Below are 25,158 nucleotides of genomic sequence, written 5' to 3' on the forward strand. Positions count from 1 at the left end.
GTAGAAAAACCAAACAAAATAAAAATAAAAAACAAAAACAAAAAGCAGTATTTCTCAGTTCAAAGCAAAGAGACAAACAAAAATGTTATCATCCTAAATAGATAATAGTTAAGGATGATCTTTTATGTTCAATTAGAATCCTGTGTATTTAAGAGATTACTTAAAAACATACATCTCTTGCTTTCATTTAGATATGGTTCTCTTAATTGCTGTTAACTGCCAGCTGTTTGGAAAATACAGAAAACTGCAAATATAAATAAAGTCATTTGAAACCAAGTACTAGAAGACTCTTTTCTGTTTTTCTGGATATACACAAACTTATCTACAATTAAATTAAAATCTTATTATCTATACATATAGCTCTGATCATGATTTCCAATGGAAGCTTATTATGTTGATGGCATACAAAAGATTTCATTTTTAATGCTGACTTTATCATTTCTAATAGTTTTGTCAGTTTATTTTTTGGTTTTGCTGAGAGAAACTGCCCAATGATGAGTCTCCCACTACAATTCTAATTTAACATATTTATATCTTTCATTAATTTCATTGATTATGATATATAATATTGGAAAAATGGTGGGTATTCCTATTCTTTTAAAATTTGAGGCAAACTCTCACTCTATAGCACATAGCGGCCTTACACATATAACCCTTCTACTTCAGTCTCCTGTCCTAGTCTGCTTTCTATCACTGTGACAAACACTGCGACCAAAGCAACCTGGGGAAGACAGGGTTTACATCATCTTATAGCTCAGCCCATCATGAAGAGAAGCTGGGCAGGGACTCAAGGGAATGAAACAGCCCATGGAGGAACACTGCCTTCTACTGGTTTGCTCCCATTGCTTCTTCAGCCTGCTTTCAACCCAGGTCTACCTGCCCTAGGATGGTGTCACCCCCATGGGCCATATTCTCCCAAACAATCAAGCAAATGCCCCTCCAGTCTTGCCTACAAGCCAATGTGATGAAGGCATCTTCTCTAAGGTTTCCTGTTCCAGATGACTCCAGCTTGTGTCAAGCTGACCGAAATAGCACACCTCTCAACGCCCAAGTTCTGACATCATGAGCACATCTACCACCATGTCTGGTTTTCTCCTTAACTTTAACTGAAATACTCTTTCTGGCTCATGTTAGTTGTGATATTTACTCTAGTTTCTTGTTCCTCATCTGCTGAGGTATCATTGCCTCTCCGGGCATTCAGGATTAAAGAATAATAAATAGCAAGGCCTGGGTATATGTTCACTAAAGGACAGGAATCAGGACTGAAAAGGACTTGCTAGAAAATGAAAACTGGATGCGGCTTACCCAGAGTCTTTCCTAATACCTTAAGGAAATTATTTTCAGACAGAACCAAATAAAGGAGACAGCATATCAGCCATTTGAAAATGTAAGCTCCTAAGTAAGTAGACAGAATGTCAAATTCACCCTGCCAGTGCTACGATACAGCAAAGCTCCTAACGTTGTGTAAAATCCACAAGAAAATCACTGGGGGCAGGAAAGAAGGGTAAGGGTATAGAGAAAGGGGAAGCAGCAACCCCAAGCCAGGCCAGGTAACTGCTGCTCCGCCTAGGTTTAACCATGTGAATGACCTGGAATGCTCTTTGGTATCTTAATGTAGAATTTTAGGGGAGAATGCTGCCATATTGGTGGTGTTAACTTACTTCTTCCCAATTTTATGTGCTAAATCCACAGTAGGTTTTACGACTATTTCAAAAAGAGATGGAATTTTCTTCATATCATCAGAAAGATCTGTCTCAAAATCATCTTCAGGATCAGAAAAGGGTAAGTGCTCTGATGGGGTTGGCAGAAGCCCGACTCCTGGGGGTGGTTTGGGGAGAGGAGTTATGCCACGCTTTCTAAGTTCTTCCAATTCTCTTTCATCTTCATTTGTAAGTTCTTCATCAGCATTCAACACCTAGACAATTGCAGAGGTTAGTGCCTCAGAACAAGCTTTCCTCCTCACATTGAAAATGAAAGACCTCAGTAAGCTACTTTCGTTAAAAGAAAAAAAAGTAAGATTAACATTAAAGTTTAAATGGATCAGAGATGAGCAATTATTTTCAATACTCAGAATGAGGTTCAAAGTGGTTTAAAGCAGTCAAACATAGAAGGTAATTTAGTCTGGAACCCTTTCTAGTTTTTGCACACACCACAGACACAGACATACAGATACACACACATTCTTGTAACAATGTACTTGGAAGCCTAGCTACTTTACTTGCATGTACTATACATACATACCCCTCTCCAAATAACGTACCTAGCAACCTCAGAATCCCCTAGGATCCCCACCTGCTTGGCTACATATACTCTCATTTCTGAACAACAGTACAGATTTCTCCACTACAAGTAACAATCAAATTTAGACATCTTTTATTCAAGTATACTCTCAATGTTTAATATAAAAAACAGAAGGGCTGGTCCTGCGTCAACTGGTTTTATGTGCATGCACAGTAAGGTAAACCATGTATTTAAAGTAGACTTTAGGGGTAACTTATTTACCATCTTATTTAAGCACATTTTGCATAATTGGATATATATGTGATTAAAATCAGATTGTATTATGGGAAGAGACATGAACAATAAAAAATTATTATATGACCTAAACTACTAAGCAAAATAGAGAAGTAGGGATTGAAGCAATGACCTAGTGGCTAAGAACATTGACTGTTCCTCCAAAGAATCCAGGTTAAGTTCCCTGCATCCACAGATCCACTTCAAAACCGTCTGTAACTCTAGTTCCTGGGGATCTGACACAATCTGGCCTTCAATGACATCAGGCACATCTATTGTACACACACATGCATGTACGTAAAACACTCATAAAATAAGAAGATAATAATTTTTTAAAATAGAGAACTACATGCTACATTCTTCTTCTTCTTGAACCCCACTCATGTGCCCACTGTCAGTCCTGACAAGTGCCCACTCCAATCCAACTTTGCCCCAAAGAAAGTTATCTTGCTACTTTGGCAACTTTGTATGAACCCTTATTTTCTTTTTCTCATTTTAATCAAGCAATTTACTTATTCTTTTCTCATATATTACATCCCAACCGCAGTTTCCTTTCCCTCCTTTCCTCTGGTCCCCTCCCCTGCTCCCCCAGATCCACCTGTCCTCTGTTTCACTTCAGAAAAGAGCAGGCCTAGCAGGGATATTAACCAAACATGATGTAACAAGTTACAGTAAGACTAGCACCCTTATTTTCAACCTTTAAATAAAGGCCAAGATTCTAGAACTATTGATCCCTAGTAAGTTTGGAGTATTGTTCAAAGTAAATTACTTCTTTTAGTATCAGAATAGGGATCAGATTAAAATATTCTCAAATTTCTAGACCATAAATTCTATTTTCCAACAAACCATATTACTAGAACAAAACCTACAGGATGTTCCTCAATTTCTTAGCAACTTTATAAAATACTCTTTATAAGGTCTGATTTAAGTAAAATCTGAGGGAAGATCTAACAAATAATCAACAGTGCACAAGCACAACTCACTTTGTCCAAAAGTTTCTTTGTCTCTTTAGTCAGATCATCATGGGAAAACTTGCAGTTGTCTCCTTGGTAGCACTTTGCTCCACTATGATAAAACTTGCAAGGAAATTCACGTAAACGAAAGCATTAAGGAACAGACCGAGTACGAGCAAGGATAACTGTGTGTGTGCAGACCTGTGCATGCACATGTGCACATACACATGCCTGTATACATGGAGGGCAGAGATCAACACTGAGTGTCTATCACTCTCAACCTCAATTTCTAAGACAGTTTGTCACTGAACCTGGAACTCACCATTCAGCTACACTGGCTGACCAGTGACCTCTAGGGATTTGTCTGTCTCCATCTACCACCCAACACTATGTACACATGCCACTGCACCCAACTTTAACATGGGTGCTAGAGATCTGAACTCAGCTCCCCATGCTTGAATAGCAAGCATTGTCCGGAGCCATCATCCCAGGCCCAAGGTTGAGTCTTTTTCCTTTGAAAAACTGTTATAAAGATGATTCACTTCCAGATATTTGCTGTATAACATTGTACCTACAATTAACACTTACATGTTATACCTTCTTAAAAATTGTTAAGAGAAGGCTGGAGAGATGTCTCAGAGACTAAGAGCATTGGCTGCTCTTCCAGAGGTCCTGAGTTCAAGTCCCAGCAACCACATGGTGTCTCACAACCATCTATGATGAGATCTGGTGCCCTGTTTAGGTATGCAGGCATACATGCAGGCAGAATACAGTATACACAATAAATAAATAAACCTTAAAAAGAATTGTTGAGAGTATATCTCATATTAAGTCTTCTTACCATAATAAAAAAATGCTAAATCAATACAACTTTGCTAGTATTTGCTATACTGAAGAACCCGTAATCATGTCTAATAATATATTATAGATCAATATTTTAATAATTTAGAAACATTAAAAATTTTAAATTCTTATTCTACAAATACAAATGTACTTTTTTCCATTTTTATTAGTTCTTTGAAAATTACATTCAGAATGTTTTGATAATATTCACTACTTAACTTCCCTCAGATATTCTCCCTTCCCTATCCTCCCAACTTTTTACCCCCCAAAACTAAAACCATCAAGTCTAATTTGTGCTATCCATATATTCTTAGGAGTGTGACCTACAGGAGCACAGTCGACCTACCAAAATCAATACTTAAAAAAAAAAAAACTAAACTAAACTAACATCTCCCCAGCTGGGGTGGGACTTCCTGCTTGAATTATTGTTCTTGAGTCTGCACATCTTGTGCTCGATGTCACATGTGTTCTGAGTTCATACATGCAACAGCCCTGCTATGTCTGGAAAACACCGTTCCCCGTAGTCATCCACTGCCTTTGGCTCTTAATATAGTTCTGTGTTATGGAATGACCTTTTCGTATACTGTAAAGATGTGTCTTTGCCAACACACCATTTTTTTTTCCCCTAAGGCAAGGTTTCTCTGTAGCTTTGGAGCCTGCCCTGGAACTAGTTCTTGTAGACCAGGCTGGCCTCGAACTCACAGAGATCCGTCTGCCTCTGCCTGCCAAGTACTGGGATTAAAGGTATGTGCCACCACTGCCAGGCTGCCAAGGAGCCTTCTTAATGGCTTAAGAAAAAGCTAACTGGCATTAGCTAGGCAGGAGGTATAGGTAGGACAGCCAGATACAGGACTGCTGAGAAGCAGTGAGTAGTATGAACACTATGGAGATGAAGGAATATGAAGCATGATTAATAAAAACTCAGAGACAGAAACTGGGGTTCAACCTAAAGTTTAGAAACGCAAAATAGCTGACCACTTGCTCTTACCTTTACCTCAGGCCGAAAATGGCGATCCTGCTTCCAGAAATCTCAAATGAGACTGTGTCTGTGAGCTGTCTCCTCCAGTATTTAAAGCTCTGTAGGGCTAGGATTAAAGGCGTGCACCACTAGGATTAAAGGCATGCACCGCCTGGTTTCTAGGAACTAAAGGTGTGTTACCACTGTCTGCTCTGTAAGGCTGACTAGTGGGGCTGTTTTACTCTCTGATCTTCAGGCAAGCTTTATTTATTAAAATATAAATGAAATGCCACTACAGTAATAAAGCTAAGAGGCAGAAAGTAAATGAAAAGAAATGGGTTAATTTAAGTTATACGAACTACTTAGAAACAAACATAAGCTAACAGCCGAGTTTTTATAATTAATAGTAAGTGTCATGATTTGGGAGCTGGCAGGAGGAACAAAAAAAATTCACCTACAGTTCTACCCATTCTCAGAAGGGTGGGATGGTGACATACATGTCCTATTTAGGTCTAGCATACCAGTTTTATTCTCTGCCCTGGATGGCTGTGGGTCTGTGTTAACCATCATTTACTGCAAATAGAAACTCTGATGAGGGTTAAGAGATGTACTAAAACAGATGTACTTTTAAAAGAAAACCATTTCTAGTCATTATGAAAGGGTATTGATTTTAATATATATAGGTGTCATTCTTTTCCAATGATTACATATTATAGAGAACAAAAATGTGTAAGAAAACATTTTATCTATAAAGAAAAGAAAGGGAATTGAATATGTTATGTTAAAAATAAAAATCCCAACAATTAAAGCCACAGACTAGTTTTACTTGAAGTTTTAGAGACAAATTTCTAAAGAAAATACAAAATTCAGATGTATAGTGGAAATGTACCATTTGGGTGGCAGGCATTTGGGAATACCTATGTGGCATTAAAGCTATCTTGCATCTCAGGCATGGTGGTCTACTCCTTTTATCCCAGTCTTGGGGGCACAGACAGGTGGGTCTTTGTGAATTCAAGGCTGGAATGGTCCACATCCCTCTTGAGTTCTAGGGCAACATAATGTCTCAAAAGAGACAACAACAACAATAAAACCTAAAACAAAGAGAAGGATAAACTCAAGGGAGAAAAAACACAAGACTAATTTTGGCTAATGCAAAAAACACTAATAAAATTCAAATTCCTTTTTTTAAATTAATAAAAATCTTTGTAAAATATACTTATTTTGATTTTTTTACTTATTTTGATTTTTTTAAAAAAACTATGTTAAGACAAATATTTTGTCTGCCTCAATCACTACTATTAAACATTACTGTAAAGGTATACTGAAAATAATTAAAATTATAAAAGTCATGGTGACATACATTTGCAATCCCACAAGGCCAAGAGAATTCAAGGCTGCCTTGGGCAATAAGGTGAGTGTAAAGTCAGTCTGGGCTATATAGTGAAACTCTGTCTCAAAAACAGAAAACAAGGAAACAACCCCCCAGAATAATCAAAAACTATAATGAAATATAACAAAAGTTACTGAACTAAAATACCATTTATTTACAAGTGAAATGAGACCCTAAGAACCGAGTAGAAACTTTTAAAAACAGAATTTGATATTCAGTTTCTAAAAAATGCTATCAAATCTGAAAACAATATACTTGTATTTTCTTGACCAAAACAAATTATATTTTAACAAAGAAATGAGGTGTATTTGTCAGATTATCAAATACACTCTTGGGGAGGTAGGGTTCGAGATAGGATTTCTTTGTGTAGCCCTGGCTGCCCTGGAACCCAATCTATGGGTCAGGTTGGTCTTAAACTCACAGAGATCTGCCTGGCTATGCCTCTGGAGTGCTGGGATTAAAGGCGTGTGCCGCCAAAACCGACTCAAATACACTCTTTTGGAGGACAAACAGCACAATAGATAAAGGTGTGCTACTGTGACCTTCTCATCAAGAAAATTCTAGTGTGTCTCTTTTCTCATAGCCTTGCTAATAACAAACAAATTGTTTGTGTCTGTGTGTGTGTATATGTGTACATCTGATGGCTGTTATCTTGGTGTGGTTTTAATTGTATTCCTCTTACTGTGAACAAGATAAAACATCCTTCCATTTGATTTTTGACCAGTTCTTTTTCTGTGAATTATCTGTCTTTCCTGCTCCCCCTCTTCTCAATTTTTAGGAAACTCTCACAGAATTTATAAAACTCATATACTTTTTATATAATTTCCCATGTTTTAATGTGTTTACTTAGCTTGGAGATTTTTGTTGTAAAATTTAAATGCTTGCAGTCACATTTTTAGTCTTTTCCCTTATTGACTCTGGTTTTGAGCCATAATAAGGTTTTCTATTCCCCTGGGTTATAAAGAAATGCTTTTCCTATATTCCTGAGCACTTTAGCATGTTTGAAGTACAGAGGATGACAATACTGGGTTTATATAATGTGTCACTTTAAATATAAAAACCAAGCTAAGATTTTTAGATTGTATTTATGATTTTTTAAAAACCACAATGATGAAATATCAGTATGTTAGTTGATACACATTTCTATAAAGGATATCATGCATATAAATGCAGTTTTCTCCTTTGGTACAATATCCCTGTAAATAGTATTTGCAGATCTCCTTTTTCTTCTCCAATTCTGCATCATGATCAAATTTACAATGATCTCCCTGTTTAAACAAAAGAAAACAGAAAGGAAGAATTCAGATCTATTCTTGCCATGTATCCACGGTGGGATTCTAGTCATTATCCTTAGTGTTAAATACTGAGCTACAAGGATGTAGATAATCTCTCTCAAGTCCTGCCCAAGCAGTGTATGTGGCCTCAGGACTCTGCCAGTGTCCCACCAGCACCCACCATTTCTAGACGTGGCATAGGAACTTATTTGACCTCTTGGTGTCATGCCTACATCGGAGCTAACAGTAGCAGCTAAGCAGTGCATCCCTAGGAGTAAACGCCGTGCTCCAGCCAGACCATGAATGCTTTCTGTCACACTGCCAGAGAGCCACAATGCTATCTGTCACAAACCAAGTGAAATTTGTTTTCTTCCCTTTCTTTGTTGCTGTCCCAGAATATAATTAAATGAGTTTGTATATACAGTAATTTCATGCAAGGTACATCTTAAATATCTAGCGTTATTGCAGCTATCTGAGCAGTAAAAGAAAATATCCACTCCTCAAAGGACTAAATTCTAAATATTACTTTGAAAGTTAGAGTGCTCTATCATACTCTTTACGGTAACACTTACCTTAATACACCTCCCTTCCAAGAAGTATTTACAGATCTGTTTTCCTTTGTGTTCCACTGTGTGCTGGTTAATAAACTCCTGAGTCATAACTTTCCACTTTTTCCCTGGCTTATTGTACTGCAAGAAAAGATTCACTGAAATGTAAGATATGAAATACCAATACATATTAAACATACTTACATGGATCTGGAAAGCAGTATAAATTAACTATTAATAGTAATCTAGATTAGACATTCTGAGTCTACTAGCTTAACTAGAGAGAAATGCTTCTGGTAGTCTTGTTTACTGCTACAACTGGCTGCAAGGAAACCTTTTTCCTTTTAAAGATAAATTTTAAAAATAAGATTATAAAAGGCTTGAAATTTCATAATAATTCTCAGGTTGGGTAAAGGTACTATAAAATATAGACTCCTATGAATTGCTGACAGAAACATTATCAGCAACTTTAAAACACCCACCCTGACGCCAAGGCTGCAGCTCAGCATTTCAGTACCTGCCTAGCATTGCACAAGGTCCAGGTCAATCCCCAGCACCAAAAAAAAAATAAGCAAATACATAATTGTTAAATACAGAATTTTAAATTTTCAGAATTAGTCTAAGAATAGGGAAGCACACACAAAAATTTATTTACTGTAATTATTGCAAAATCACTTGCCACTGGAAACACTGAACATAGACAAAACTAGGATCTCAATCAGCTATGCTAAGCTACATTAAGGTGGTAGAATATCATGCAGTCATAATGAAATCACGTAACAGAAAGAACTTTAGAATACAAGAAATGCTCACAATCCTTTATGGAACAAAAACCTGACCTAATTTCCAGTAAGAAAAGCAAAGGTAATGACTAAAGTGATTTGTCTTCCCAGTTCAGTGCATGTGTTCAGATGCTGGGATGAAAGGTTTTGTACAGTGTGGTTTCTGTGCACTTCCTGAGAGAAGAAAGAACAGAAGTCACAAGTTACCTTCAAATTTAAGGGAAGAGAAAGAAGTACATTAAGTGAAGAAGCAACTTCTGTAGTTCCCACTTACTATTCAACTTCGGTCCTAAGTATAAGATGGAATAAGGAGGCAGAATATATCACTGAAGCAGGCTAACTATAATGATACACAATCACAAATTTTATATAATAATGCTTTTCAAGTATGAACTATGCCTTGAACATAATATGAACCCAGTAACTATTATTCTTTCTCATTTGATTAGTTTCCCCTTTCCCTTGGGCTTTTGCATGTACCTACAATTAATTGTTGGGGAATATTATGTTAAGGTGTGTTACTTTTGTTTACATTGCATTTGCTTAACTCTGTGAAACTGTTACTGTGTCTGTCTAAAACACCTGATGGTCTAATAAAGAAATGAATGGCCAATGGTGAGGCAGGAACAAGGATAGGTGGGGATGAAAGGCAGAGTATAAGTAGAAGGAAAAATCTGGGAAGCAAGAAGGAGCAGCAAGAGAACAAGGGGAGGAAGGAATTAGGGGGAGCCACTCAGCAACACAGCCAGCCACAGAGTAAGAAAGTAAGACATACAGATGTAAGAAAGATAAGAGCCCAGAGGTAAAAGGTAGACGGGCTAATATAAGTTAAGAAAAGTTTGGTTAGAAACAAGCCAAGCTAGGGTCAGGTAATTATAATTAAGAATAAGCCTCTGAGTGCCATTTATTTAGGAACTGGGTGGCAGGCCCCTCAAAAATCCAAAAGAGTAAAATATCACACAACATAGAATCATAAGTATCTCTGGGCTGGGGAGATTAGTACAGTCAGTACAGTGAATGAGACAAACATTAGAGCCTATGTTTAAGCCCCAGAACCTACATTAAAAAGTCAGACATGGTGATTTGTGTCTGTAATCCCAGTGTTAGGAAGGTAGACACAGGCAGATTCTCTGACCAGTCAGCCAACCTAATGAGGGACCCTGTCTCGAAGAAGGTGCGCAGCTATTGAGCAACACAACCACATGTGCACCATTCATGAACACACACTGACACATGTGCACCTTTCATGAACACACACTGACACATGTGCACCGTACATGAACACACACTGACACATGTGCACCGTTCATGAACACACACTGACACATGTGCACCGTACATGAACACACACTGACACATGTGCACCATTCATGAACACACACTGACACATGTGCACCGTACATGAACACACACGGACACATGTGCACCATACATGAACACACACTGACACATGTGCACCGTTCATGAACACACACTGACACATGTGCACCGTTCATGAACACACACTGACACATGTGCACCGTACATGAACACACACTGACACATGTGCACCGTACATGAACACACACTGACACATGTGCACCGTACATGAACACACACTGACACATGTGCACCGTACATGAACACACACTGACACATGTGCACCGTACATGAACACACACTGACACATGTGCACCATTCATGAACACACACTGACACATGTGCACCATTCATGAACACACACTGACACATGTGCTTGTACAGTTTCTCTCACTACAGTCAATTAACTAACACAGTTGATAATAAATTTTAATCTCGATTTCCCTACTGAGTAATAAAGAAACCAGTTAGCACCTGCATCTAGAGGTGTTTAAAATGTTAGTGTTTGTAGGCATCCTCAAGAGTTAACACTATATGGGCTGGAGAGGTGGCTCAGAGGGTAAGAGCATTGCCTGCTCTTCCAAAGGTCCTGAGTTCAATTCCCAGCAACCACATGGTGGCTCACAACCATCTGTAATGGGGTCTGGTGCCCTCTTCTGGTCTGCAGGCATACACACAGACAGAATATTGTATACATAATAAATATTTTTTAAAAAAGAGTTAACACTATATGCTTGCATTTTACAGAGTTAAGTAGAAACAGACAGGAACCTTTTTGAGAATGAATTATTTTTAGGCCTATTGTATAAGTATCAGGAATGGAGCAAACTTACATAAAAGGTTTACTTTACTTAAAAGCAACACATTCTAGAAATATTTTATGTCTAGGAAAATGAACAGATACAGTAATAGCAAAAACTATGATATGAAATCTCTTATCCATGGAACAGGAGATGCTGACTAAACACTAGTAGGTGAGGAAAGGAGAGCTGAGAACAATGGATTAACAAAGTAAAAAAGGCCTCTTTATGCCTAACCTGCTCACAGCTTTTCATACATGAAATGTTGACTGATATCCCCTAAATCAGGGTGGTATTACTGCATCTTACAAATTAATCTGGTCATGAACTTTAAAAGATTTTCATATCTGTTTATTTTCATGTATGACTGTTTTGCCTGTATATATGTCTATCTATCATGTGAGTGTCTGGTGCTTGATGTCAAATCAGGGTGGCAGATCCCCTGGAACTGGATTTATGAATGGCTGTGAGCCACTATGTGGGTGCTAAGAACAAAACCAAGATCATCTATAAACACAAGTGCTCTTAACTGCTGAGCCATCTCTTCAGCACAAACTTTTAATTTTTTTAAACCTTATTATAAAAAAAACTTGCAAATAAAATCACACACTGAAATTAACCAGATCCAAAGTTTTTACAGTTCAATAACCTTCCAGTGGTTCTCAACCTGTGGGTCATGATCCCTTTGGCAAACCTCTATCTCCAAAAGAAATACTGACATTACAATTTATAAGAGTAGTAAAATTACATTGGAAATAATTTTATGGTTGGGAATCACACAACATAAGAAATTGTGTTAAAGAGTCACAGCATCAGGAAGGTTGAGAACCACTGCTCTAAAGAGTTAGTGTAGTCACTTGAAAGAGAAGCTGTGGAGCTTCACATTAGGTTTTATACTTTCACTACCAAATATATTATGCACGCATCCACCATGTAAACTGAAAAGTCCATGACAGAGTTAGAACTAGAGAAACATGGGAATATGCCCTTTGATAGCTCGCGTTCATTACTGGCATTCAGTCCCTCTCTCTCCTATTATCTAGCCTTTCTTGTTCTCTTTTCTACATCTGTACCCACTGTGCATTTGTTCACATGTACACAGCGACTATTGGCTAGATTCTACACATGAGGGTGAACACACACTTTTTTGTTTCTAAGATTTTTGTGGGCTAGTTTCACATCACATATTCTATGTTCATCTATTTTCCTGAAAATTTTGTGATTACATATTTTTAGAATTGAAAATTATCAATTTTATATCCAAATTTTCATTACCCATTTTCAGTTGATGGGCAACTAGGTTGATTCCAATTCTGATGGAGGAAGGTCATTGGCTAATAAAGGCACTGCCCTGGCCCATTTTATTGGTTAGAGGATAGGTGGGAGGAGAAAACAGGACAGAACACTGGGAGGAAGAGGAAGTGAGGTCAGAGACTCCACAGCTCTGCTCTCTCGGGAGCAGACGCCTCAGCAGAGACGCCATACCCCGCTCCCGGCATGAAGCTCCGACCCAGGATGGACTAGGCTAGAATCTTCCCGGTAAGCGCACCTTGGGGTGCCACACACAGATGATTAGAATGGGCTAAATTAATATGTGAGAATTAGCCTAGAAGAGAAGGGCCAGGCAGTGTTTGGAGGAATACAGTGTCCGTGTAATTATTTCGGGGCATAAGCTAGCCGGGCAGGCAGCCGGGGTGTTGGGGACGCAGCTCCGCTGCCCCTATTACCACATATGGCGCCCACGTGGACAACTGCTTCCACATAAAGCCTGAGACAGCTTGGGAAGTAATTCTAGAACAAAATGAAAGCATTGTGCCTGGTTTCTTGGTAGCAGCAATTTCTCGGTTCTACTCTGCTTGCTAGAGGCAAGCAAGCGCCTCATCTAAGAGAGGCTTCCTGACTCAGCTTTAGCTGCAAAGCCTGCAGCTCATTAAGAGGTCCTGCCACGAAACACTTAAACGGTGTTGACGAAAAGCTGAACACATGCTTTTCGGTTTTCAGCCATAACAGGAAAAAAGCTGCGCCGTTTAAAAATGCCGGCTTTCTGGGCCGTCCTGCCAGGGCAAACTCTGACTATTTGAGGCAGGAGGGCCGGCTACCGAGAGAGGACTTGAGTGTTGTCTGTTGTAGCTCACTTGCTGGCTACAGCCAGTACCTCAGCCATGAGGCTGGAAAGCTAAGGAATGGACTGGATCTAGCTGGCAAAGCCACGCCTTTAGTCCTACTGATATTGCTTGGTAAATTAAAGATTCATGTGGTCAGAAAAAGAGAGATATACAGTAAAGAGAGATTCAAAGACAGAAAATTTCTGAATGGTTTAAAGTGTGTTAAAAATATATGCAGACTAAAAGTTGAAGTTCTTAAAGTAAAAAACAAAAAAAGGAAGAGAGTTGTTGTGTGTAGTAGCACACGCCTTTAATCCCAGTGCCTAGAAGGCAGAGACAAACAGCTCTCTGTGAGTTCAAGGTGTAGTAGTTTACACCTTTAATCCCGAATGCCTGGGAGGCAGAGACAGGCTGATCTCTGAGAGTTCAAAGACAGCCTGGTCTACAGAGTTACTTCAGGTCAAAGATACAGAGAACCTGTCTCAAAAAGCAAAGAGTTGAAAGTAAAAATAAACAAAATAGAGGTTAAAATAAAGCGTACAAAGATGGAAAATACACAGAGAATTTTGATACTGTATGCTATTATGCTCTCTTTGAATTGTTTAAATGCTGAGGAAGGAGAAACAGATGCTAAAAGATATTTATTTATAAATACTGCTGAACTAATCCAACATAGATATTATGAATTTGGATCTAAGGATATGATACTTTGGAAAGGAGTTTCTTATTTTGTTTTCACAGAGGATGAGACGTTGTTCATTTCTTCTACTCTGATTTGGTATGATGGACCACATCCTCCTGAATGGTTCCTGTGCACGCCTTAAAAAAATTGCTTTGCTCAACTGCCAACTGAGATGAAATTAGCACACAGGTTATACCATGAAAGACCTAATTAACGACGCCCCCATTCAGCAGGAAGCAGTTTGGAGAGAAAAAACTGTGTCCATGTTCCCACATATGGTTTATAAACGTCCTTTTACATTTAAAGGGGGATATGATATAGATATGAATAATTTACATTAGTATAGATTTTGCTTTATTGATAGAGATTTAAGGTCAATTTTGTTATATGTATAAGTGTTTCTGATTTTGATTAAGGTATTGTGATAGTGTAGTTCATTTAAATATGGACTGTATAATTAAGAAGTATAGGTTGTTGATGGATAATCATCGATAATAGTAAAGCTTGTAGTCATGTTAGTTAGATTTTCTAGACATATAGAGATATATTTCAGATAGGCATTCTTCATATCTCTCAAAGGCTGCAGAATATGGCATTTAAAATATTTTAATAACTTAGGACTTTTCATGACAATGAGACACTCTGCTCCTGGCAGCACCAATCTACTTCAAGAGGAAGATGGGCATCGAAGAGGATCCTTATGGAGTTTGATAGCCATTTGTGCAAGAAACTGTTCTTGCCTGGACTATTGCATAAACTGGAAACAGAGAACCCGCAGAGAGAGGACTACTGAACTTGCCTAAATGTGAGATGATCTTTCTGGGTTCCTGATTCATGAGAGAGTCTGCGAGACATTCTTCAGGACAAGCAGATAGTGACTGCCTTTGGAATTTCCTGCTTGATGAATATGTCTGCTGGATACTATGGGCCTGAAGGCTGAAGATGGATGCCCCAACGGTACAAAAGAACTTTGGGTGACTGTCCAGACAGCGAGATGTCTTTGTCATTTCTAGAGTTTGAAGTTTCTTAGTTCTTGTTTACTTAGGTAATATATCTTTCTGGAGTCTTTGATGGAGTTAAGAATAGTTAGTTATAGTTTTCCTTAGTTATGATAAAGATTATTGTAACTTTTACTTGATAACTGTTTTGTTATATGTAATTTTGCTATGTTAAAGCCTTTTTTTTGTTTAAACCGAAAAAGGGGAAATGATGGAGGAAGGTCATTGGCTAATAAAGGCACTGCCCTGGCCCATTTTATTGGTTAGAGGATAGGTGGGAGGAGAAAACAGGACAGAACACTGGGAGGAAGAGGAAGTGAGGTCAGAGACTCCACAGCTCTGCTCTCTCGGGAGCAGATGCCTCAGCAGAGACGCCATACCCCGCTCCCGGCATGAAGCTCCGACCCAGGATGGACTAGGCTAGAATCTTCCCGGTAAGCGCACCTTGGGGTGCCACACACAGATGATTAGAATGGGCTAAATTAATATGTGAGAATTAGCCTAGAAGAGAAGGGCCAGGCAGTGTTTGGAGGAATACAGTGTCCGTGTAATTATTTCGGGGCATAAGCTAGCCGGGCAGGCAGCCGGGGTGTTGGGGACGCAGCTCCGCTGCCCCTATTACCACACAATTCTTCAATTCTTTACCATTGAATAAAACAGCAATAAATACATGGGTACAAATATCATTATGGCAGTTTTTATTTTTAGACCAAACTTGTGAATATACCCTTAAATAGTATTCTAAGTAGTAAACAGTAAGAAACCTCAGCCCATTGTCTAAATATCCATCAAAAAGCAAACATTTTTATTTCTTTTTAAAGATGTATTATTATTTTCTGTGTATGAATATCTTGCCTACAGTATTTATGTTCATCATGTGTGTGCCTGGTGCCTGAAGAGGCCAGAAGAGTATGTCAGATCCCCTAGAACTGGAGTTATAGGTGGTTATGAGCTGCCATGTAGGTGCTGTGAATTGAATCTGTGTTCTCTGCAATAGCAGTAAGTGCTCTTAACCACTAAGGCTTCTCTCTAGCCCCAAAGCAAGCATTTTCAAACTATAACCATGTAGTTTACTCAAGGTTTCTGGGTTTTTTTGTCTGTTTGATTTTTGTTTTTTGAGACAGGGTTTCTCTGTGTAACAGCCCTAGCTGCCCTGGAACTAGTTCTTGTAAACCAGACTGGCCTTAAACTCACAGAGATCCACCTGCCTCTGTCTCCCGAGTGCTGGGATTAAAGGCATGAGCCGCAGCTGCCCGGCCAAGGTTGCTGTTTTTAAAAGTCTATTCTGGTGCCTATGAGAGAGTCTGCTGGTTGAGGCCCCTGCACCAAATCCCAGGACCTATGAGACCCACATGGTGGAGAGAAGCAGCAGGTTGTCTTCTGACCTCCGTCTGTGCTGTCCCTACATATTCATGCATGAGCACAAAATACATAAAATGTAATGAGCACATTAGAGCACTCTTGCTTCCATCTAACTGAATCAAAGCTAGAACTGTGATAGAATACAGAAATGGATAACTCCAAGTCAGAGCTGCTGAAATATACATGCACAAAAATTCAACTCAATCTAACATGTATTTGCTGAATAACTGTTACATAAAAAGTATTTAAGTTCATCTTTCTGATCATTTATATACCCTTTTTTCCCTTTTCAATGCTCTCAGCTCTGATAATTAGACAAACTTACTAGCACCTTCCTTCCTGGCCCACTGAGCTATATTCCCCTGTTATAGCTATTTGCATTGGGGAGAATGACCTCTAAGAAAGGAAAGCACAGCGAAGGCAGAATAGGGGTATGTTTTTGCTTGGAAACATATCAATTTTATTTTGAGGCTTTTCACATACACTCATTTTATTCCTAGGTCTCTTAAATGTGTATCTATATATTAATACCATGCCTAATATGTATTAATTTATAGTAAATTCTTTTGGAAGAATTTTATTCATATTCTTTGGATCTCAGCTGAAAATTTTTCATTGATTCAGATAGTAGCATTATAGTTACAATGCATTCTTTGCAACCAAGCGATTTAAAAAAATGAAAAAAAGGTCTTCCCCGCCTTACATATAAGTTCTCAGTACCTCTTGAAAGTCATCCATTCCTGAAAAGACATTAGGGCCTTTAGTCACTCTTGCCCCACGGTGTTCTTTTCTTTTGATTTTCTTCGGCAAAATATGTCCATGACTAGTATTAAAACTTTTAATTCGATATTCAGTACCTGAAAAAGTTAAAACGTATTTCAAATATTACAGAAAAGTAGTGTAACTAACATCAATTAGCTTACAAGTACCAATCTGTCTTTAATAGTCTACAGTGAATCATCCTTTTCCACCTAAGAGCCAGTGAGAAAGTTAACCCAGCTCTATCTTTTGAGTGTTGCTTCCTGCTCAGAAGATGGCGGTGTTAGCTGCACAGGATGCAAGGCTTAAGAGTATCCATGTCTAGAAAAGCTACTCTTGTCTCTTCCCTCCCCATCTTAGAATAAGATGATTAACAAGTGAACTAACCATCGTATCCATATTTTAAGATATATATATATATGTATATATATATCAGTAGTTTATCTGTAGCAAGTCAGATTTCTACTGATAATTTTGTTTCTATATATACACACATATCTTCATTCATTGTTTTTGAAAATGACGGGATTTTAAAGTATATCCCTAGCATTAAAGAGGCTGATCCTAGCACTCGAGAGGCTGAGGTAAGAGGAACACACGCTTGAGACTACACTGGACTACACAATAAGATGTTGTACCCAACAAAAGTATCTAAAAGGGTGCTCCAGGGATACAGCTTACTGGTAGACTGCTTGCCTGGCATACATGAGACCCTAGGTTCACTCTCCAGCATTGCAAAAAATAAAATATTTGAAAAGATGTCCAATTTGAAAAATTGTATATTGGTACTTGGGAGGCATAGGCAAGAGCACTACCATGAGTTCCAGGACAGGAAGGGTTACCCAGTGAGACTCTGTCTGAAAACAAACAATACAAACAGGATACCAAATTACAATACAATGTAACTTTAATATTTTATCAAAGTTATACAGAACTAATAAGCTTTTTAATGACCTATTAAGCAACCAATAAATATGTGAAAACTTTCACTTTGTTACAGGAAATCAAGAGGGCTACCGAAATGGCTCAGCAGTTAAAACTACGCACTGCTCTTTCAGAAGACCTGAATTCAGTTCCCAGAACCCACATTAAGCAACTCACAACCATCTTTAACTTCAGCTCCAGAGGATCTGATCCCTCTTCTGGCCTTTGTGGGCACCTGAACTCCTGTGCACATGTGCGCGCGCACACACACACACACACACACACACACTTAAAAATAACAAATTTAAAAATAAAAAAATTAAATAGCAAATAGAGAACACACTTGTATTTATCTCAAAACTATAAGGATTTGTGCTGACAGGAATTTAGAGAATGTGCACTTTTACGTGCTGAAAAGTACAGTTATAAAAATATTGGCCTATCAACTTTTCAGATGTCAACTTGACATATGGATTCAAACGTCTGTGTATGGCTATGTTTTTAAATTGTGGAAATTTGTTTTTCATAATTGATTATTTTAGTTTGTTTTTCTTTTGAGGCAGGGTCTGACCTTGTAGTCCAGGCTGGCCTAGAATCCCCAGTGATCTTTCCATCTCAGTTTCTCAAGTGCTGGGATTATAAACATAAGCAATCACATCTGGTTCATAATTCATTCTTTTTGTTTTGTTTTGTTTTTAGACTGGGTCTCTATGTAGTTCTGGTTGATCAGAGCTCACTATGTAGACAAAGCTGACACTGAATTCACATATATTCTCCTGCCTCTGCCTCCATGGTGCTGGGATTAAAGACATGCACAACCACACCCTTTTTAAAAGCTATCTCCCTTTTTAAAAACATTAGATTTATTCTTGAAAAGGAACTAAGAAATTTGTTATTATAAACCTATACAGTTCTCATATTCTAAGACAGGTTAACTTTAAACTCACCTGGTGGGCTTCCTTTAGTTCTCTGTTTTTTCCCTGATTCTTTAGAAAATGATGAACCCGAAGATTCCTGAGATTGTCTATAGTACTTCAGTTGACTGGAAAAGTCTTCTTCTCCCTCGTGGTTGTAATTACCAAAGTTGTCATCACTGTAGTTACCAAAGTTGTCATCACTATAGAAACTAGACTCAGCATATTCTTTACTGTTGAATTTTTTGTTATGTTGACTCTTCTTTGATGTCATGTAACTTCCTGATATATGTCCATGCTAGGTAAAAATGGACAATCATTATCAGAAATGTTCAACTAATAATAGTAACTGATAGCAAGAGTATCATTTCCCCCAGAAGTTGGGAGAACAAAGGATAGAAGCCAGTTATTAGTTCTGACTACATTAGTATTTCCTTATGAATATATTTAACACTACATTCAGTACACTAAATGCCACCTCTTTATTGTACTTTCTGTACAAAAACATTGTACTTTTTATTCTTTAGATTTTATTTTCCATGTCTGTGTCTCAATAGTTATAGGCATACAGCTATTTTCAAATCCATGCTCTCATATATAAGACCATTTTCCAAAGAAAAAGGTCTAAGCTCCTCGAGGCATGGAGTGGCCAGACCCCACCTCTGAGGATCTCCAACTCTCAGGATCAACCTACAGAACCAGCCCCTCCAGATACAGGCAGTCAAACTCTGCTCTTTTTACACCAAGTAGAAAGCCTGAGCTCAATTCTTGGGTTTGAAATTCCACCTATCCCTAAGCTCAAAAAACCACCAATCCCTGAGCTTACCCCAAGATCAAGACGTGAAATCACACCAATCCCTATGCTGGAAATCACCATTCTGAGAAGCTCCACTCCCAAGAACTCCACTCTCTATATAAAGCCTACCTCCAGCTCAGTTCTTTGCTGCTTTTCATCCAAGCAGAAACAACCAGTCTCATGTGTCTTTCCCAACAAATCTCTTGAGTGAGGTATATTGTGTGGTTTGACTTTGTGGTATTCCTTTGCTCCAGACTGCCAGCGTTTTTATTGTAATGTTATATACATTTAAAAATATTAGAATTACATTTCTAGTTGAAATATTAAGATATCATACGGATTGAAACAGAGCTGTAACACTTGCTTTGGGGAAACCCTTCACCTTACAGCTGCAACACTATGAAAGTCCTTTCTAAAATTAAAGAAAATAGTAAAGCAGCTTAGGGATAATACAAAAATATGCATATATAAAAAATTAAAGATTAAATAGAATAGGAGTGGACTTCAGGTGACTGGAGACAGAATGAGAGGATCAGAGGGGAGATAAGGTTAAGGAAGGAATTTCAGGAAGAGACAGCTGGAACTGAGGGACATTTGAGGGATGATATGGAACCCTAGTCCACTGGAAACTTCCTAAAATATATGAAGATTATCCTAATGAGGTATCCTAAAAATAAGGGAGACAGAGTCCCTACTGGCCATCTCTTGTCACCAAACAATGCTTCCAGTATTGGAACTGGGTTGCATTCAATTGAGTTGTTGGTCAAAGAGGTCCAGTGGAAATCCTCAAACCCAGGCTGTTGCTAAGACGATGGGTTCTCTCTGCCACCTAACAGCAGGGCCCCACTGCCAAAGACAACACAAATACAACTCATTGAGCATGAATGAGAAGTCAAGCTGGTGCCAACATGGAGCCTTCATCTCTATGTTCTAGTGTCTTTGGTGCAGGAAGGTACTCTGCAAGCTACCAAAAGAGAAACCTAGCCACAAAAACTTTGACCTATGGTCTGTCCTGCCTGCAGGATTTACTAGGACAACAGTGGCAGCAAACAGTCTACCAATGTCTGATTTGACTTAAGGCCCACATCCAACAATGCTTGGGAGACTAAGAACCAGAGACCTAAGGTAAAACCAAACACTACTAGCTTAAAAACAAAGCCAAACAAAACAAAAAACTATCCAGTACAATGACTCCTAATGATACTCTGTTATGCTCGTGGATCAGTGCTTTATTCAGTCATCATCAGAGAAACTTCCTTCTGCAGTGGACAGGAACAGATATAGAGATGCATAGCCAGACATTACACAGAGAGTCTTTGGAACTCACAACAGACTGTAACTCTAGTTCTAGGGGATCTTGCACCCTCACACAGACATACGTGCAGATAAAATACCAATGCACAGAAAAAATAAATAAATCCAGATGGGCAGCAGTGGTGGACATCTTTAATCCCAGCACTCAGGAGGCAGAGACAGGCAGATCTGTGAGTTTGAGGCCAGCCTGGTCTACAGAGTGAGTTCCAGGACAGGCTCCAAAGCTACACAGAGAAATACTATCACGAAAAAACCAATCAGTCAATCAATCAATAAATCTTAAAAAAAAAAATCCAGAGGGGATGGAGGACACCAGGAGGACAAAGACCTCTAAATCAACTGAGCAAGGCTCATATAAACTGAAGCAGCACGCACAGGTCTATACTAGATCCTCTGCTTATATATTAGTTTTCAGCTCAGTGTTTTTATAGGACGCCTGAGTGTGTCCTAGAAAATAAGTGGGTCTCTGATTCTTGTGCCTCCTCTTGCGGCTCTTTTCCTTCTGTTGGGTTACCTTGTACAGACTCAACGTGATGGTTTTGTTTTATATTTTATTTTGTCATGTTTGTTGTTCTTTCCTAGAAGTCTGATATTTTCTGAAATAACTAGAATTTCTAGAAAGGGAGTGGATCTGGATGGGAGGAGATATAAAAGGAACTAGGAGGAATAGAGGGAGGGGAAATGGTAATCAGGCTATGAGAAAAGAATATATTTTCTTTTTTGTTTTCTTCTTTAATTATTGTTTTTATTGAGCTATACATTTTTTCCCATTCCTCTTCCTCATTTTGTTCTATTTAGACAGGGTTTCTCTGTGTAACAGCTCTGGCTGTCCTGAAACTTTTCTGTAGACCAAGCTGGCCTTGAGCTCACAGTGTTCCGTCTGCCTCTGCTTCCCAGGTACTGTGATTAAAAGCTGTGCCACCATTCCCAGTCTGAGAATCTATTTTCAATAAAAGGAAAAAATTCAAAAATATGTAAAAAATTTTGTAAAAAAAGTCAGACATATACAATCTTAGAGTAAAGGGATTAAAAAGGTTTTAAGAAAATAGAAATAGGAAATATGCAGTTACTACTGTTTTAATATCTGATCAAATAGATGTCACACAAAAATAAGAAGATAGAGAGAAGGCCATTTCTTACTGATTAAGGGAAACCCATGAAAAGGGTATCACGATTCTAAAGGTATACACACCAAGCACAGGTGAACTTCATTTTATAAAACAAATGCTACTAGATGTAGGGATGTAAGATTCACCTCAACACAATAATCGTGAGTGACTTTAATACTCTACTCTCATCAGTAGACAGGTCATTGTGACAAGAAAAAGAAACATTTGAGTTTACATCATAAATCAAATGGACCTAAGACAACTACAGTACACCTCATCCAAACATAGCAAAATACATATTCTCTTCAGCAGCTGATAGATTTTTTTCCAAAATAAATTATGTAAAAGAACATAAACCAAGTCTTGTTTATTAATTTATTTATTTTATTCTAACCACATCTTCCCCTGCCTCCTTTCCCTCCATTCTCTCTCCTTTCCTCCATTCTGCTCCTCCCAATCTACCCCTCCTTCATAATCACTCAGAAAGGGACAGGTCTCCCATGGGCTTCAGCAAAGCATGGGAATCAAGCTACCACAAAACCAAGTTCCCTGCCCCCCGTATTCAGGCTGTACAAGACAATTCAGCATGAGGAATAGGTTCCTAATAGCCAGTCAAAACACCGGGGACAGCTATGCTCCCATTGCCGGGAGTCCCACATACAGACCAATCTACACAATTGCCACATATATGCAGAAGGCCTAAGTAGGTCCCATGCAGGTTTCCTGATTGTTGGTTCAGACTCTGTAAGTCCCCATGAACCAGACTAGTGAATAAACCAAATCTTAACAAACACAGGAAAATTGAAATAATTCCTGTACTCTATTTGAGCATAATGGAATAAAACTAGAAATCAACAAGAGAAACTATATACAAATTCATGATTATTGAAAACCACACTCCTGAATGATGAATGAGTTATCCAGTGCCTCAGAACAGAAATTTTAAAATTACTAAAACTGAACTAAATTATAACATAACACATTAAAATGTATGTGTCCTAGTTTTGTTTCCTGTTACTATGATAAAAACACCCTGACACAAACAATTCAGGGTTTGTTTCAGCTCACAGTTTCAGGTCATAGGCTATCATAGCAGGGAATTCACAGGAGCTCCAGGGTGTTGGTCATATCACCTCCATAGTGAGGACCAGAGAGCATAAGAATGAATGAATGAGTGGATCAATGAATGAATACATACATGCTTCTAGCGTTCAGCTTGTTCTTTCCTTTCCATTTCACTCATCATGTCCATGAAATGACGCTGCCCTCATTTAGGGTGGGTCTTCCCAACCTCAATTCAACCTACTAAGAAAATCCCCTAAAAGCTAACCTAATCCAGATAATCACTAAAACTCTCTGATTGTGTCAAATTGACAATTTAAACCATTGTATGGTGGGTGTGGAGGCATATATCTTTAATCCCCTGCAGAGTCAGAGGCAGGCAGGTCTAAGATTATTAAAATTAGGAACAAGACAAAAATGTTCAGTCTCAGCCGGGCGGTGGTGGCGCACGCCTTTAATCCCAGCACTTGGGAGGCAGAGGCAGGCAGATCTCTGTGAGTTCGAGACCAGCCTGGTCTACAGAGCTAGTTCCAGGACAGGCTCCAAAACCACAGAGAAACCCAGTCTCAAAAAACCAAAAAAAAAAAATGTTCAGTCTCCACTCCTATCCAATATAATGCATGAAGTCTTAGCTAGAGCAATAAGACAAAGAAGAAAATAAAAGATACATAGGACAAAGAAGTAAAAGCCTCTTTATTCACAGGTGATAGGGTTCTATACATTAGAGACCCTGAAAACTCCATCCACAAACTCTCAGATCTGATAAACAGTTTCAGAAAAGTAGCATAGCAAGTTATGAAATTAACACAAAAATCAGTAGCCGCCCTTTATACCAATATCAAACATGTTGAAGATGAAACCAGAAAAACAATCCCTTTCGTAATTATTTTCTTAGAAGCCAATACTTAGAATAAATCTAGCTAAGGAAGTAAGAAGTACCCTGTTGTGGGATATTTGTACACTGTGTGAAGATGTGTTGCTGTGACTGGTGCAATAAAAAGCTGACCAGCCAATAGTTAGGAAGGAGCATATAGGACAGACGTCTGAGCCGAGAAAAGTCTAGGAAGAACAAAGGCAGGATTGCCAGCCAGATGCAGAGGAAGCTGAGATGAGGTAATAAGCCTCATGGAAGAACATAGATTAAAGATATGGGTTAATTTAAGTAACAATAACTAGTTAATAATAAACCTACGTTAAGACCGAGCTTTCACAATTAATAATAAGTCTCTGTGCCATTTGTGAGCTGGCAGTCCGAAAAGAAAAATCCAACTACAGTACTCAATAATGAAAACTTAAATGCTGGATAAAGAAACTGAAGAAGATACTAGAAGATGGGAATAATTCCCATCATGGATTAGAAGAATGAAAAGGCTATCTTATCAAAAACAATCTACAAATTCAAGGCAATCACCATCAAAATAACAATACCTACTTCACAGAAGCTGAAAAAATCTTAAAATTCATAAAGAAATATGGGACTCTGAATAATGAAAGCAATGCTAAGCTATAACAATAACGATGATGTTGATGATGAAGATGGCACAGACTACTTACCCAATGGAGTCTGAATCAGTGTATCACAGAGATACTCACACATCCATGTCTACTGCAGCACTGCACATTAGCTACGTTATGGAACAAGCCTAGGTAGCCATTAGCAGAGAAATAGACCGTGTTTTTCAGGCATTTGTAGGAAAATGTATGTAACTGGA

At 38.4% G+C, this 25,158-nt stretch overlaps 1 protein-coding gene across 1 annotated transcript in view; it reads right to left on the minus strand.

The window, feature by feature from the left end:
• Positions 1–25,158, minus strand: part of Zc3h6 (zinc finger CCCH-type containing 6) — a 61,112-nt gene that overhangs the window by 8,276 nt on the left and 27,678 nt on the right. Inside the window, exons 4-9 of the mRNA XM_041670633.1 lie at positions 19,199–19,463; positions 17,289–17,425; positions 8,505–8,621; positions 7,815–7,926; positions 3,498–3,607; positions 1,662–1,915 (exon numbers count right to left, since the gene is read on the minus strand). Coding sequence (XP_041526567.1) covers positions 1,662–1,915; positions 3,498–3,607; positions 7,815–7,926; positions 8,505–8,621; positions 17,289–17,425; positions 19,199–19,463 — 995 coding nt within the window. The remainder of the gene's footprint in view (positions 1–1,661; positions 1,916–3,497; positions 3,608–7,814; positions 7,927–8,504; positions 8,622–17,288; positions 17,426–19,198; positions 19,464–25,158) is intronic.

This window comes from Microtus oregoni, unplaced genomic scaffold (assembly GCF_018167655.1).
Source record: "Microtus oregoni isolate MIOR12 unplaced genomic scaffold, Mior012 000020F_ref0000438, whole genome shotgun sequence".
Lineage (NCBI taxonomy): Eukaryota > Metazoa > Chordata > Mammalia > Rodentia > Cricetidae > Microtus > Microtus oregoni.